This window comes from Protomyctophum bolini, assembly GCF_963924005.1.
Source record: "Protomyctophum bolini genome assembly, chromosome: 24".
Lineage (NCBI taxonomy): Eukaryota > Metazoa > Chordata > Actinopteri > Myctophiformes > Myctophidae > Protomyctophum > Protomyctophum bolini.
This window is the reverse complement of record NC_137885.1, coordinates 20,678,515-20,693,713: the sequence shown is the minus strand read 5'-3', so window position 1 is coordinate 20,693,713 and position 15,199 is coordinate 20,678,515. Positions and strand designations below refer to the sequence as shown.

Sequence of the window (15,199 nt, the reverse complement as noted above, 5' to 3'; positions counted from 1 at the left end):
GGGGTGAGGTGGGTTTGGGGGGGGGGGGGGGTGAGGCCAAGTAGGAGCCTGACCAGTTTGTTTTGGGAAGTCTGGAGCCTAGTTTTAAGGGCCTTTGAGGTGCTGTGGTACCAGGAGGTGCATGCATAGTCAAAGAAACCTTGTACGAGGGCTCCTTAAGATCGTCACGGTGTTTTTGTTGACCAGTGAGGAGATCCTGTAAAGGAATCTTGTTCTTTGGTTGACTTTTTTCGTGGCCATTTTATCACCGGAAAGATTAGCCTCCAGGATGGAACCTATAGGTAATTTCATCTTTACGTGTGATAAAATTGTCACCACTCTAACCAAGAAGCCATTTGCATTGCTGAGATTACTATTAGATCCAAAGGGAATGGATTCAGTTTTCAGCGAGCCAGGTGCAGATTTATGATTCTATGATTCTACTGCAGGGCAGAATCATAGAAGCAGTAAGGCTATGGACCTGAGCTAGGCTGTTGCCTGAGTCCAATGCATTCTACCAAAATAATCTACCAAAGTAACTAGTAACTAAAGTTTTCAAATAATCATATAGTGGAGTGAAAGTACAATATTTTCCTCTGAGATGTAGTGCAGTAGACGTAAAATAATTGGAAATAGTACAAATACCTCAAAATTGTACTTGCTTTCCACCACTGGAGATAATACAATATACGGATATTGTAACGGCGGGCTCTCTGATTGAGCTCAGCTGTCACTAGAGCTTCTAAGCTTCTCTGGGAGGACTGAATTCTACTGCGGGAAGAGCTAGAAATACACCAGGGCTCAACGTGTATCTCTCAAAGGGTGAGGAATCAGATCTGACTGAGGCTTCTGGCTCCTGTGTCAGGGCTGCGGTCCTCTCCTGAGTCAGCTAACTTATATTCCACACAAAGAGCTCTGCTGCCCCACCCAAGCCCTTATATACTGTACATGTCACCTGATGTCACTGCCGCGCTGATGTCACGGCGCTGTCCGTTGTCGTGGTAACAGAAATACTGTATACTGTATACACAAATGTTTATTTTATTAAGTCAGCAGAGATAATAAAATATGCAGATGCCGGATATACACAAAATGTGTTTTTTATTAAAGCCAGTATTAGATGGCCCAGGCTGGCCTAGTGGTCCGGGCACCTATAGGCTGCAAATCCAGCCAGACAGCTGTCGCGGGTTCGACTCCTGATCTCAACGACCTTTGCTGCGTGTCACTCGGACTCCCCATCTCTCCCCCCATTTCCTGTCAGCTTACTGTACACTAAACGGATATACACAAAACCTTTGAATGACCATGAAAAGACTTAAAATGTTACATATAATATAACATTATATTGATGTAGGCCTATAAGAAGGCAACACTATAGAGGTCCACCAGAATGGGGCACTGTAGCTGAAGTTGTCACTCCTCCTGAACGTTTATCAGCTTTAGTATGATGTCTGCTGGCAGCCCAAGTTTGACCAGTTCCTCTTTAAGCTGCAAATGAAAGAACACAGTGTTATGTGATAACAAGTGAGGAAGTTTTTGCATAGTTTGAAACAAGTCCATCTATCTTCAACCGCTTATCCGGTCAGGTAGCGGGGGCAACAGCTCCAGCAGAGAGCTCCAGACATCCCTTTCCAGAGCAACATTAGTAACTTAATTCTGGGGGACCCCGAGGTCAAGGCCAAGGCTGCTGAACCTGCCGCACCTCTGGCACCAGAGCAACCCCTAGATCGGGGCCTCTGCCCGAGGCGATCCAAAGCCAGCAAGTCAAGCTGGAGAAATAGTTTTACATACCGGTAGGCCTAATATGTTGACTGACATGTGTATAATATATCACGCACACACACACACACACACACACACACACACACACACACACACACACACACACACACACACACACACACACACACACACACACACACACACACACACACACACACACACACACACACACACACACACAGTACACACACACATACACACACACACACACACACACACACACACACACACTTGGACTGTTTATTTGTACTATATATATACATACTCGCAAATCCTTGAAAATCAATCAGAATCAACTTTCTCACATCACACAATAGACCGACCCATTATCCATTACCCCAAACTGACATATGCACTGTGACAAGGCACGCACGCACACACACAAACACAGCGCAGCTACGCCGTGTCATCGCACCTCTCTTTATTATTAAAACATGGACTTGCTGTCCGATCAAACACTAAATCACACACTACTACTCTGTACTGTACTGTCTCCCCCTCTCTGCCACTTATATTGGCTCATGACACTAGTTATGTGATTCACAGGCAATCACAGCGTCTGATGATGCATTCTGAGGACGCAATCTCTTATAAAATAGATTATTATTAATAATATTAGTAGTAGTATTACCTTTGGCAGCACTATTGTCCTGATGTCTTCTTTTGTCAAAGGAGTCTTTGAGGAGATCTTCACTCTCAGGCCAATACTGCCACCTACAGGAAAGATATCCCAGCATTAGAATACTCAATACTGACAGGTACAGTGTTCTGAGCAGAACCACCTGGGAGCGTTTTTTCTTTTTTTTTTCCTTCCTCAAGGCCAGAAGGAACTTGCAATGGAGGACCATCCTCCATTATGTCACAACCAGTTGCCTACAGTATACAATCCAAGGTTCTAACTAAAGCACCGTTACTTGATCTGATCTCATTGGTTACAGACAATGAATGGACATTCATTACATGAGAATGTAAGTTACAACAGTGATTAAAAAAGGAATAATCATAATTGCATCACACTTACGAGACCCAGGTGTGTAGCTAATTGAGACTTCTGATGTGGGCAGTACGATTGTGACTGTTGGTTTTGTAGTTGTGGTTGCAGTCATGGTTGTAGTTGCTGCAGGTGGAGAACAAAAAGATGACACATTTGCTTTGAGCCTCCTCAAATCATCACGGAATGATGATGGAATGTGAAATATGGTGCAGTTGGAAACAGGTGTAGGTTCAACCACCATTTGAGACACTGATAATGACACAGGTGTAGGTTCACCCAATATTTGAGACACTGATAATGAAACAGGTGTAGGTTCACCCACCATTTGAGACACTGATAATTAAACAGGTGTAGGTTCACCCACCATTTGAGACACTGATAATGACACAGCGAAGCTCCGACTGATATGTGGCCACGCTGAGAAAACAAATATGTATAAAACAAATATGTATAAAAATACAACAACAAGATTGTTTTATCGAAATAGAGAAAATAGAGAACTAAAAAGCTAAATAAAACAAATAACTGATTTTCTGATACCGTAAATAGTAGTAAAGGTTAAATAAACAGACAGACATCATTTAAATGGATGCTGACCTGTTGGCCTGAGCAACAAAGCAGACAGGGTGATGTTCTCCATCCTCTGACTGTGATGGCGTCCATCTCAGGATGAACTGTCCCTGTGCTGATCCACTCAGGATCATGTTGTGGGGTCCACTGAACAACAGCTCAGAGACACTAACACCACCAGAAGAAGAGAACATGGTTTGAAAGTATTTAACATCTGCAGTCCTTCAGAAAACACCAACTAATGAATGACTAATTAATTAATGTCATGTTCAGAAAACCGTGGGACAACTCAAATGACTTAATTTGGTACATCCAAACATTTGAGGAGAGCAACAGGCAAACAATCTTCTTAATTCATATTTGATCAACAAACCTGGCATAATCGAATGGATTTGTTTACCCTTTACAGTAAGAAATACATTGAATTAATTTAATTGTTTTGTCATTTTGTTGCGATTTGTTTTGTTGCTATTTGCTATATGCTATGAACAATGTTCATTATCCCTTCCATGAACTCCTGCAAGAAATGTTACAGTAGGGTTAGGATTAAAGTTAAGGCGTGTCAGAAATAAGTCCTGTGAAGTTAATATAGATTCCTGTTTGACTAGAGATCAGAATGAGATAGACGCAGTACGGCTGTCATTAGTAGCCTATGCACTTTGTCAGTGGAATATTTCGTACACACCCACATCAGTAACACCCACAAAGACAAATTTGTTTCACATGAGGCTACTTGGGAATCTCAGCAATGATTATAGTGCCAATGTGGAACTGTGGATAACACAGTGCTGTGTAGTTATAGGCTTACAGTTTACTACTCTCAGACAAGAGGCCTCAGTATTGTTGTCTTTTTCTCACGTGGTGCGTGTTGCCTCTGTGTTGATGGTGATTTCCAGTGTGTGACCAATACGGGTGTAGAGCTGTGCTCTGTTAGCCGGGGTGGGAGGCAGGAACCTGGGTAGATACTGTCCCTCTGTACAGCTGGGTACTGTTCCATCCACTGAACACAAAGGGGAAATATAACTATTGTTATGGCTTTACAGTTATATCATGTTAGATTATTGGTTGAGTAGTCAGGAACCCCTAAGAAAATACACTTGCAGTGCAATGGTCTATTTTTATATGAACTGAGGACTTTGCTGTGCACCTTTGACAACAAACTGTAGAGGTATTTTGCTGAGAATATCACTGGTACTTCTACTGATCTGAAATCCTGAGCCCACTGTGAGGGTGATATTCTGGTTGGCAAAGTCCTCCATATACAACATGACCACATAGGTACCTTCATTACTGCTGTTGGTCGCAGTAAATGACAAAGTGCAATTCTGCAAGAAGAGAGAATAGAGACGTGTCAGGAATAAGGCATTTGAATGAGAAAAGCTCTTGTTTTTCTTATTACTGTATCTGTCCTACAAAATTAAAACATTTAACTCACGGCTGAAACGTTGAGAAAAGGGGTCGAAAGTGTGTCTGGAAATGTGAAAACATTACATTTAACCTGGTCTTCATCTGGGTCAAATGCTAACAGGTTGAAGTTTCTCGCACAGTTAGAAGGAACTCTGAGAGACAAAAAGAGACGAAAAGAAAAACTAAGAAAACGAGTGAAATTACATTATCAGTTTCTTCTCCACTTTATTTGTAGAAACAGTATTAGTAGTATACAGAAATACAGGTATTTCTGTCAGTTATACAATGTGTCTCTTAGACGCATGCATGCGCACTGATCCGACAGTTACATTTCAACATGTAGCATTTTACTGAGTGGTAATCAAATCATAATTGAAAATTGATACACAAAACTTGGAGACATCAAAACAGAGGTAAAGTTTTATTTTATAAACGCAGGAAATTATGTCAGCTAGGGTTTCAGAGTGGCAGGTGTTCGAAATGGGGTGGTGGGGGGGGGGTCTTTCGTTTCGACGTGGCGGTGCTTCGGAGAGGGGGTCTGTCGGAAATCGGAATGCCTATCTGTTCCCCTGCAAAAACACCAGCACACAGTAGGATGTGTGTGTAATACTGTGTATGTTTTAGGCTTTATACCAATTTATGGTTATAGTTAAACCAATCTTAATTGCCTTTAAGAAGCAGCTGCTCCTTGAACTCCTTAACTCATGAGTCCTAGTTAGTGTAAGAACAAAACAGCAGTGTAATTGTTACCGTAGTGAAGGTATGATGGTGGTCTGAGGAGACCTGTTGGCTTTCCCAGTGTCAGATCTGGTCCTGAGGTCAACCACCGTGTCAGCAAACATTCTCCCATTGTTATTGCTGTTATGTATCCAGTATGCACTATTTAAACTGTGAGAGAATTAAACACCAATTCAATTAACTTCTGTCTAAAAAGTATTTTTAGATCAAAGATTTTGTTGTGTCACAGTGAATCCCTCATCACTCACTACATCTCCAAGTAATCGTTGCTGGGAACCAGTCGAGTCATGATTCCTTCTCGTTGACACCACTCTGTGGTGTTCTGCACCGTGTTCACCTCCAGTAAGGTCTCACTGCCGCAATACGATGGAGATGTAGCATACGAACACTGCCATGTGACTGAATCTGTGCATGACGTGAAGGCTGTCTTGTAGCGCAGAACCACCTGCAATTATAGGACAGAGACATAAAATGTAAATGTTTTTAAATAGTAAAAAATGGCAAATAAGTGTAGGGGTTGGTTTAGGGATAAGGGGTAGCGCAAGATTCAGTCTTTCAAAGTGGCTTTTACCATTCATATGTCTTTCTCAATTAAATATTTTATCTTTAAAAGGTGCATATAACAATGTTCAAAAATTTAAATTAAATAAAAGAAAGAAAACAATTGCAAAGAGTGCAATGGAATGTTTCAAACATTGAGAAGCAATAAAAACGAGAATAATTAGAACATGGATCAGAAGACATGGAATTCGTATGAGTGAGTTTCATCACAGAATACAAGACAAAATGTTAATCAATAGATATATTAATATCTATAATAACAGAACCAGTACCTACAGCCATAGATCCATTTGCGTATGTGTCCTTTGGGTTAAAGGTTAAGACAGTTCCATAAAAGTTGTTCTGTTGGGCTCCTCCATGCTGGGCTCCACAGAGCAACAGCAGCACCACTGCTATTGAAGAGAGACTCATGGTTTACTGAGGGAATGTAAAACCTACCATTAGGCTTTATACACGCATGCACGCACACAATACATGCACAACAGACACTTAAATGTTTGTTCACAAAAATGTAAAAAACACTGCCTGGAATGTCATGAAACCAGTCCACCCGGCGCCCACCCGTCCGTCCATATAGGTATACATACTACTACATACCTACGTACCTCTGTCCGTATAACTAGAAACAACATATCTATCTATCTATCTCCATATTTTAACTTTTTGTGTTTGTCCGTAAATTATTTCTGTCCTTGAGGTGTTGGGGGTGCTGATATGCAACTTATTTAATATTTGAGTCATTATAATACTGATGCTAGAACAGCTAGATAAACACAGGCTTGTTTCCATTCCATGCCAGCTTGGAAAATCAAAAATGGCGGACATTGTAAACAAATGGAAATGCAAATTTGGAACTGAAGAGAAGAATTATACAAAGTAGGGTGACATTGATGACATAAAAAATGCGACCAAAGGCCTGGGCCGTGGCTCAGTGGTCCAGGCACCTTGGCTGGTAACCCAGTCTGGCAGACAGTGTGCTGCGGGTTAGACTCCCGATCCCGACGGCCTTTGCATGTCACCCCACCATATCTCTCCCCATTTCCTGTCAGCCTACTGTCTGTACCTCCATAAAAAATATAAAATAAAGGCGAAAGCCAAAAAAAGGAAAAGAAAACAATACGACCAAATCAGTTGAGCTGTTCCTGAGGGCAATTTCCATAAAAGCACCTATATGATGAGAAATCATGATTGTTCAAAATGGCATATTATAAGTCGCCAACGAAAAGGTGCTTACATTCGTCTGTAAAACATGACTGTGTGTGTGTGTGTGTGTGTGTGTGTGTGTGTGTGAGTGTGTGTTTGTGCGTGCGTGCGTGCACACACGTCTGCCTGCTTTACAGCAGATCAGCCCATTTCCCAGAAATGGGCTGAAGAACAACAGAAAGTGAAAGTATGCTGTCTGCCTCGAGAGTGACTCAGTGTTCAGTGAGGCAAAGTAGAGGCTAGATACTGGTCAAATATGAATGCTCTACAATGGTGGTTCTCAACCTTTGTTTTCCCCTTTTCTTTATTTATTATTAATATTATTTATTTACTCAAAAGAAAAAGACCATGACATCAAAAGTAATCAACAAAACTGGTCATACATTGGCCACATTGTCAAATGATGTAAGAGGCAAACATTATTTTTAAATAGACGATCTACAAGCTCACAACACCTTGTGAGCTTGTAGATCTGCTTTCACAATATGTATCTCCAAGTGCTTGTCAGGTTGGGGGTCCTCAGTACAAATATAATTATCTTGGGGGGGTTGCGGCCTGAAAAAGTAAGTGTTGCTCAATTTGTTAAAGTTAAAGTAGCCTACTTGCTTAAAAAAAATAATTGAAGTAATTAAAATCTAAACTAAAGTTACATTAAAGTGTTCTTTGACTGGCCTGTGGTTTTCACAATGCTTGCACAGAACCCTGTAACTCTGAATCCACGTAGTGAATTAGTGACAGTCTGACACCATTATGAACTACAGTTACGTGAACCAAATAGCACAGCAGCTGATAAAGTGGTGGTGGTGTATGTGTGTGCGTCTGTGTGTGTGTGTGTGTGTGGGGCGGGGGGGGGGGGGGTCACATTCAGTCGGTCAGTGAAAAAATGAAAAATGAAAGTAAACTCCACTCCATCAACGTGTGGTGTTGAGAAGAGAAGGAGACATCGTAAGGGAAACCATTCTATACTCATCTATTCTCTCTCTTCAGGTGAGTTACACGTTTCTGTCAAATATATACCAAATATTAAATAAAAGATATATTGGAAATATGGGAAATGCGCACTGGGAGCACACTTGCCCATTAGTTTGTATCAGCAGTGCACTCAGTGTGCCTATATCCGAATGCACCCATAATGTCGGGCGGATGAAAACCATTAACGTTTAAAAAATAAAAGTTAATTGTCAGGAAATGTAGAAAATAAAACTGTGTTCTATTGTAGTTATTGTTTAGCTCACAAGCAAATACTTCTCAGAAAGACTTATCCTCTTTTTTTTTTAAATAGATCTACAAGCGCGCAGAGCTTTCATGTGACACAGTAGTATAGTATGACTAAGTAGAGTAGGCTAGTAATTCACAAATAATAGATATTATTTTGCACAACAGCAAAGATATTTCGGGTAGTATGTGTGAATTGTTTTGGACTGGAAATCGTACAGCCCAAAAGATAACAGCCTCCTCACGCATTAGAAGGACAATATATTCAGTCACCAGAACCATGGACCTGTGTTTCCAATGAGTAGCATGCTAGCTCAGTGGATTCATATAGGAATGTGGCATCTCTGATAAATTATGGTGCAATTAAAAGTAGCAAACGTTTCGGTCGTAGGACCTTCGTCAGTGCTATATCCTGTCTGATATAAACCTGTCTGATAAAAATAAATAATACATAAGCCACTTTAAAAAAAACTGTCCGGGGTGCTTCAAAAAAGCCTTTAAAGAAGTGTAACGTACAGTAAGCAGTAAGCACATAGCAATATTATAGTTTGCATAGTTTGCTGTCTAATGATTAACAGGATATTCCTTTTAATCATTAACTCAGCTTCTATGGGGGATATCTGTGACACTTCATGTGGTCTGTATATGCTTGATTTCTCATCTGTCTGTGATGCCAAACAGGGTATAACCTATATATACTTTTTCTTTTGTTTGTTAATTATTTACCCAGGGTAGTAGCTGCATGAGCACAAGCGCTCATTTTCACGCCCTGCACATAGAAACACACACACACACACACACACACACACACACACACACACACACACACACACACACACACACACACACACACACACACACACACACACACACACACACACACATTAAAACCTGGGAGCTCACCAGTACAACCACAGTATGATACTGTTGTGATGGGAACTGACAAGTACAACCACAGTCTGATACTGTTATTAATAATTCTGTTATTAATACCTAGCCAGACCCGACCCAAAGCATGACAAATATGTGACCAATTGGACTCGGCACCGCCCGTGCCCACAGCCATTCATCATCACCCTCTTTGAGAACCACTGGTTAACTAGTGATCTAGCAATCTTATATGATATTACGACGCTGTAAATAAATCTTTGTAGTACCATTCCACATTGCATCTGATCTGAGTCCAGGTTTATATCAGATAAACCTGGAACTTCAAATCCTGAACCTTCAAATCCGCCAGACTTAAAGACTGGAGTCCATGAATGAAGCAAGGATTTCCACGTACTATAGTCAAGGTAAAATCTGTTCAGAGGAATGAGGCGGAGATGTTAACATCCTCGGTTTGTACCAGGAATAAACCATGAGGCAGCGTATCTTCAACACGCTGACGGACCTGGGAGACGAGGACTTCGAGACATTCAAGTGGTATCTGCAACAACCTAATGAGGTGAACGGTCACAAGGGAATCCCATTGAGCGAGCTGGAGAGAGCGGCCGTGAGGACCAGAACCACCGATCTGATCATGCAGTTCTACCCTGGAACTGAAGCTCAGATCATGGTGGACGTCCTGACGAAGATGAACAACAATGATCTCGTGCTGAGGTTTACAAACACATCCAAAGGTAGGTGAAGAGAGGGTAGATAACACGTGTGTGTGTGTGTGTGTGTACATACATACACACATGTATTACTGGTATATCATTGCTGTAGGGCAGGAATCTCCATAATTTTAACCTGTGTTTTCTTATAATTTAACGCCCTGGCCAACTTGATCATACTTCAGCGTCACACAAAACTCTGATGTTATTTTAGAATTTGAATCCTGAAAAGTAACGGTAGGTTTCCACACGACAGAGACGATATATATATATAATACACCTCTTTCTTTCAACAGGGATGTCCAGTGATGTTGTGCCCATCCAGGAAAGTCCAGATGTGCCACGTGGGAACACAAAAGGTCCCTCACAGCATCAGGTAAAACTTTTTTAGTTTTTTAATTCGTCACTTTACAATCGCTCGGCATCTTAACAGCCAATCAAGATTCATATTGATATCCTACCAAATATGTATTTTTTGCCCATCTAAAACCCTGCATAACCCGCTAAACGGATAATCATGATACGGAGCTAGAATTATGACATTCCAAAGGTAACTGTAAACATCAGCAGCGACCGTAACTTCTTATGATAATTATGGCAATAAAGCTGTTAATGCACTATGAGGTCAAAGTCCACGAGCCAATCACAGCACTTCTCTAAGCCTAATTATTCCGGAAATCCCACACCACAAAAAATCCACTGAATGTTTAAAGTTCAGGTTTTATGGGTGTAATTGAGGCCAGGAAATACTAATATATTGATCTCTACTGGGCAATGTAGTAATAATGTATTGATCAATTTACTAATGTATTGATTTCTACTGGTCAACTTACTAATATTTTGATCTGTACTGGTCTGTCTCTCCCCAGAGCTACTTCATGCCTCCCTCTGGATATACAGGTGAGATGAATAGTTTATTTTATGGTTCAGTCATCATGTTATAAACAATGGGTGAGAGAACACTTGCTTTGCTGCTAAAGGTCTGTAGGGGAATTAATCTGGTCTCATGAAGTAAAATAAGAAAACCATTAAATCATCTGAACAACATTGATCCTGCAGTGAGCAGATTGACAGCAGGTCAGTCAGTGTTTAGTTCAGGGTGGGAGTAGAACACTTCAAAGTAATAGTTGTACTTAAAACGCCTCAATCATCCAATTGCCATCCAATGTGTAAGAAGAAATGGCACCCTTTTCACATTGGCCAATTATGGCGCCACCAGGAGGCCACAACCTGACCTGCCCTGGTGGAGACCTGTGCATCCAAGCACGGGAGCAGTGCATGCCGGACCATCGCTTTTTCGCATCGCATCGCATGTCCCCCCACTTTGGATCTTCGGTGTGTCGGAAAAGCGTGCGCACCCCCTTTATCTAGTTTCATTTAAAATGCCATTGGAAATACCCTAGACTCATGAGGTATTTCATAGGTAGACAGAACAAAACACATTGTGCCACACACTTTACCCAGTGCTTCAATATGTTTCAGTATTGAACTAGTCTCGTGTGGCGTCCAAATGCTACTGTTGTACAGGATGTCAGACAGTTTGGGACAAGGAAGCTCGTTTGATGATTAAATGATGATTAAAGAAAGCGGGTGTGAACTAAGCCTCCTCTCCTACTTCCGTTGTGTCTTGTGTCAGTCACATTTACTCTAATGCAAATTAAAATCATCAAAGCATAATATAATGTGCTGCTTAGCAGAATAGAAATTAAAAAATAAAATGTAAAGGTATTTTAAAATATATCTTTGTGAACGGAAATGACAGCTTCTGGATTCAGGGCGGTGTAATTCCAAACTATAGCATTCAGAGATTGTGGAATAGTTTGTGAAATGAGTTGAGGTCCTTTATCAGTATTGTGTCGTGATGTTTCTGATTTCCAGTGTATGCACCACCAGAGCCTCAGACCAGAGGAGAATTTTACCAGCCCAGCACATGGTGACAGTGCCACCGACTGCGCCAACGTGCCCCTCTCTCTGCAGAAAGGCAGAAAAGCCCACCAAAAATAAATTATAAAAAGAAAATCTAAGGTGATGCTGAAAATCAGTTCTCAAACCTGGGGACATCTGCTATAGTTTAATTAAACCAGTGTGATTTGATCCATTTGTTTTGTCTTTATTATCTAGAAGGTCAGGGAAAATATGTAATAACTAGGCTATATGTTGTCTAATAATTCATGTATACATGAGAACAGTCTATATTGCTGGTTCTCAAGCTCACAACGTAACACGTTGTGTGAGCTTGTAGATCCACTATTTCTGGTGAAAGTTCCCCCCAAATTAGGGATATCTGGGGTTAAATGTCAAGTATGAAGTTATTTTCAATCTGTCCTAATTCAAACTAGCCTACTATTCTCTCAAGTTTCTACTTTTATGTAAGAATCAAATAAAAGTTCTACGCCTGTGCATACATTTTTGATTTAATTTTGGCATTCAACAATAATTTAACAGCTCACCGAGTAGGTGTGAACATTTAACTCTAGGTTCTCAAAGTGGTGTCTTGATTGTTTATACATGATGCCATGGGCAGCTATGCTCGATAACAGGCGTGATAAGCCCAAAGCTTATTGATAACGTGTACTATAAGCTTGTTATCTGATTCTTTCGGGTATCGAGCTACATCCCTATTCAGGGGGTCTCTGGCTAAATGCTACAGCAGAACAATCATTTTCAGATGGGAGTCCACAGTCAAATGCATGTCATTTTGGGGGTCCTTGGCATGGAAACATTTGAGACCCAGAACCAGTGAGATATAAACAGCATACTAGATAGTGCGCAGTGTGATCATTGGACCAGTGGTTTCTCATTTTTTAACTCGTCTAGCTCAGGGGTGCCCAAAAGGTAGCCTGGCTAATAAGTCAGACTAATATCACACAACACTGTCGCCGGCAGGCAATTTGTTTTTGCCAACGGCTGATTCGGTCTGGCTTATTAGCCAGGCTACCCAAAAAGTAGATTGTGATCTACCAGTAGATCACAAAGACTGTGCAGGTAGATCACATGACATGAATACTGAAACATATTGAAGCACTGGGTAAAGTGTTTTGTTCTGTCTACCTATGGAAACGCAGTCCTTATTCCTCATGAGTCTAGGGTATTTTCAATGGCATTTTAAATGAAACTAGATAAAGTGCCCCTCGGGGCAAAGGTCTCCACCAGGGCAGGTCAGGTTGTGGCCTCCTCGTGGCGCCATAATTGGCCAATGTGAAAAGGGTGCCATTTCTTCTTACACATTGGATGGCAATTGGATGATTGAGGCGTTTTAAAAGTTTCAAAATGTACCCGAGGGGGCTTTGGAACAATGCTGCTGGCGTTTCATAAGACAAACCCACTTGGAATGGGAAATTGAGGGGTAAAACAGAATTGGTAGTTTATTATATGTATATAACTTTGTAATAGTATTGATGTTTGTGAGCAACGCAAATCATTGTGGATTTGAGCTGACAGGCCCCTTTTGATGTCAATCAATCAAGTCACTTTATTCAAGTGTCGGATACCAAACCAAAGGTTTCATTTTTTTTTCTCATGCAACTAGTCTCGTGTCCAAATGCTACTGTTGAGTTGGGACACGGAAGCTCGTTTGATGATTAAAGAAGAACGCGGGTGTGAAGCCTCCTCTCCTACTTCCGTTGTGTCTTTACAGTCACATTTACTCTAATGCAAATTAAAATCATCAAAGCATAATATAATGTGCTGCTTAGCAGAATGGAAATTAAAAAATAAAATGTAAAGGTATTTTAAAATATATTTTTGTGAACGGAAATGACAGCTTCTGGATTCCGGGCGGTGTAATTCCAAACTATAGCATTCGGAGATTGTGGAATAATTTGTGAAATGAGTTGAGGTCCTTCTTCAGTATTGTGTCGTGATGTTTCTGATTTCCAGTGTCTACAGGCGATCTTTCACCAGAGCCTCAGACCAGACGAGATTTTTTTCAGTGTGAGTACAGTTGATCACCCACACACACACAAAACTATGCCTAAAAGGTTAAACCTAACCTTATCCCTAACCTCAGTAAAACGGTGACAAAACCCAACCCTATTCCTAAACTTAACCCCAGTACTAACTATGAATAACCCTAAACTTATTTCTAACCTAATTCTCAGTAAAATTAATACAAGAAGAGCCCCACCGAGCGGTCGGCGTGAGGTCAGCGGGAAACAATGTGGGTGAGCGTGTTTTAAGGCGAGCGTTCCAGTTCGCATTCTGATCATGTCTTTGTGTGGTGTGTTCTCACAGACGCCCGGCGACTGTCCCTGGACCTGAACACGGTGCACAACTGGGTCTCCCTGTCAGCGGGGAACAGGAAGGTGACGTACACGGACCAGGAGTACCAGAGCTACCACGCCGACACGCAGAGATTCGCTGTGTACACTCAGGCGCTGTGCAGCGAGGGTCTGTTTGGTGAACGGCGCTACTGGGAGGTGGAATGGAGCGGTCAGGTGGTCATCGCAGTCAGTTACAACGACATCCCCAGGGACGGCGCCGAGTCGCTATTCGGAGCCAATGACAAGTCCTGGGGGTTGATTTGCTCCGGCCTAGGCTTCACGTTGAAACACAAGAAGCGTGAGGAAACGGTGTGTGGCCCTCGTCCCTCCAGAGTGGTGGGGGTGTACCTGGACCACCGTGCAGGCACTCTGTCCTTCTACAGCGTTACTGCAACCATGAGCCTCATCAAGACCATCAAGACCTCGTTCACACAGGCTCTCCATCCAGGCATAGGGCCTTGCAGTGTGGGGTCTACAGGAGAGCTGTGTGAGATATGGTAGTCATATGCTGGGGTGCCAATACTACACTTAGGCTCTAATGCAGCCCGACAACAAGTCTCGGGTTAGATTCCCGAGCCCCGGTGGCCTTTCTCAGGTCTCAGAGAGATAGGGACTCTCACTCCCTATCTCTCTCTCTATTTTCTTCTTACATTTTTATCCCACAATGTTTTGTAACCCTTTTTTTGCATTAAGTGTCAATTGTCTATAAACATGGGCGCCACACTACTATACCTAATGCTTCATTCAGTGCATGAGGAATCCAAGCAGTTCCTTTCACCTCCATCAGGCGCTGGCCAGGGAGAGGCAGTATAGAGACCAGGATTACTGCATGTTTTTTGTGAGGGTATCTACCCTAGGAAACACGGGGATGGGCACTGCCACTGATGTGA

General features: G+C 41.8%; 1 protein-coding gene across 1 annotated transcript; it reads left to right on the top strand.

Annotated features, from left to right (window-relative positions):
• The first annotated feature begins 8,146 nt into the window (after positions 1-8,146).
• On the top strand, positions 8,147-15,032 carry LOC308311898 (stonustoxin subunit alpha-like). Its single transcript, XM_080758687.1, has 6 exons — positions 8,147-8,221; positions 9,801-10,071; positions 10,344-10,423; positions 10,917-10,947; positions 13,927-13,980; positions 14,281-15,032. The coding sequence occupies exons 2-6, from the start codon at positions 9,810-9,812 to the stop codon at positions 14,808-14,810; spliced, it is 957 nt and encodes a 318-aa protein (XP_080614813.1). The 5' UTR covers positions 8,147-8,221; positions 9,801-9,809; the 3' UTR covers positions 14,811-15,032.
• The last annotated feature ends 167 nt before the right edge of the window (positions 15,033-15,199 follow it).

Bases quoted from the DNA above. Each gene is read 5' to 3' on its own strand.
- LOC308311898 (XM_080758687.1), top strand. From the start codon at position 9,810: ATGAGGCAGCGTATCTTCAACACGCTGACGGACCTGGGAGACGAGGAC. The intron at 10,948-13,926 runs GTGAGATGAATA...TCTGATTTCCAG, and splicing joins GCCTCCCTCTGGATATACAG to TGTCTACAGGCGATCTTTCA. The intron at 13,981-14,280 runs GTGAGTACAGTT...GTGTTCTCACAG, and splicing joins CAGACGAGATTTTTTTCAGT to ACGCCCGGCGACTGTCCCTG.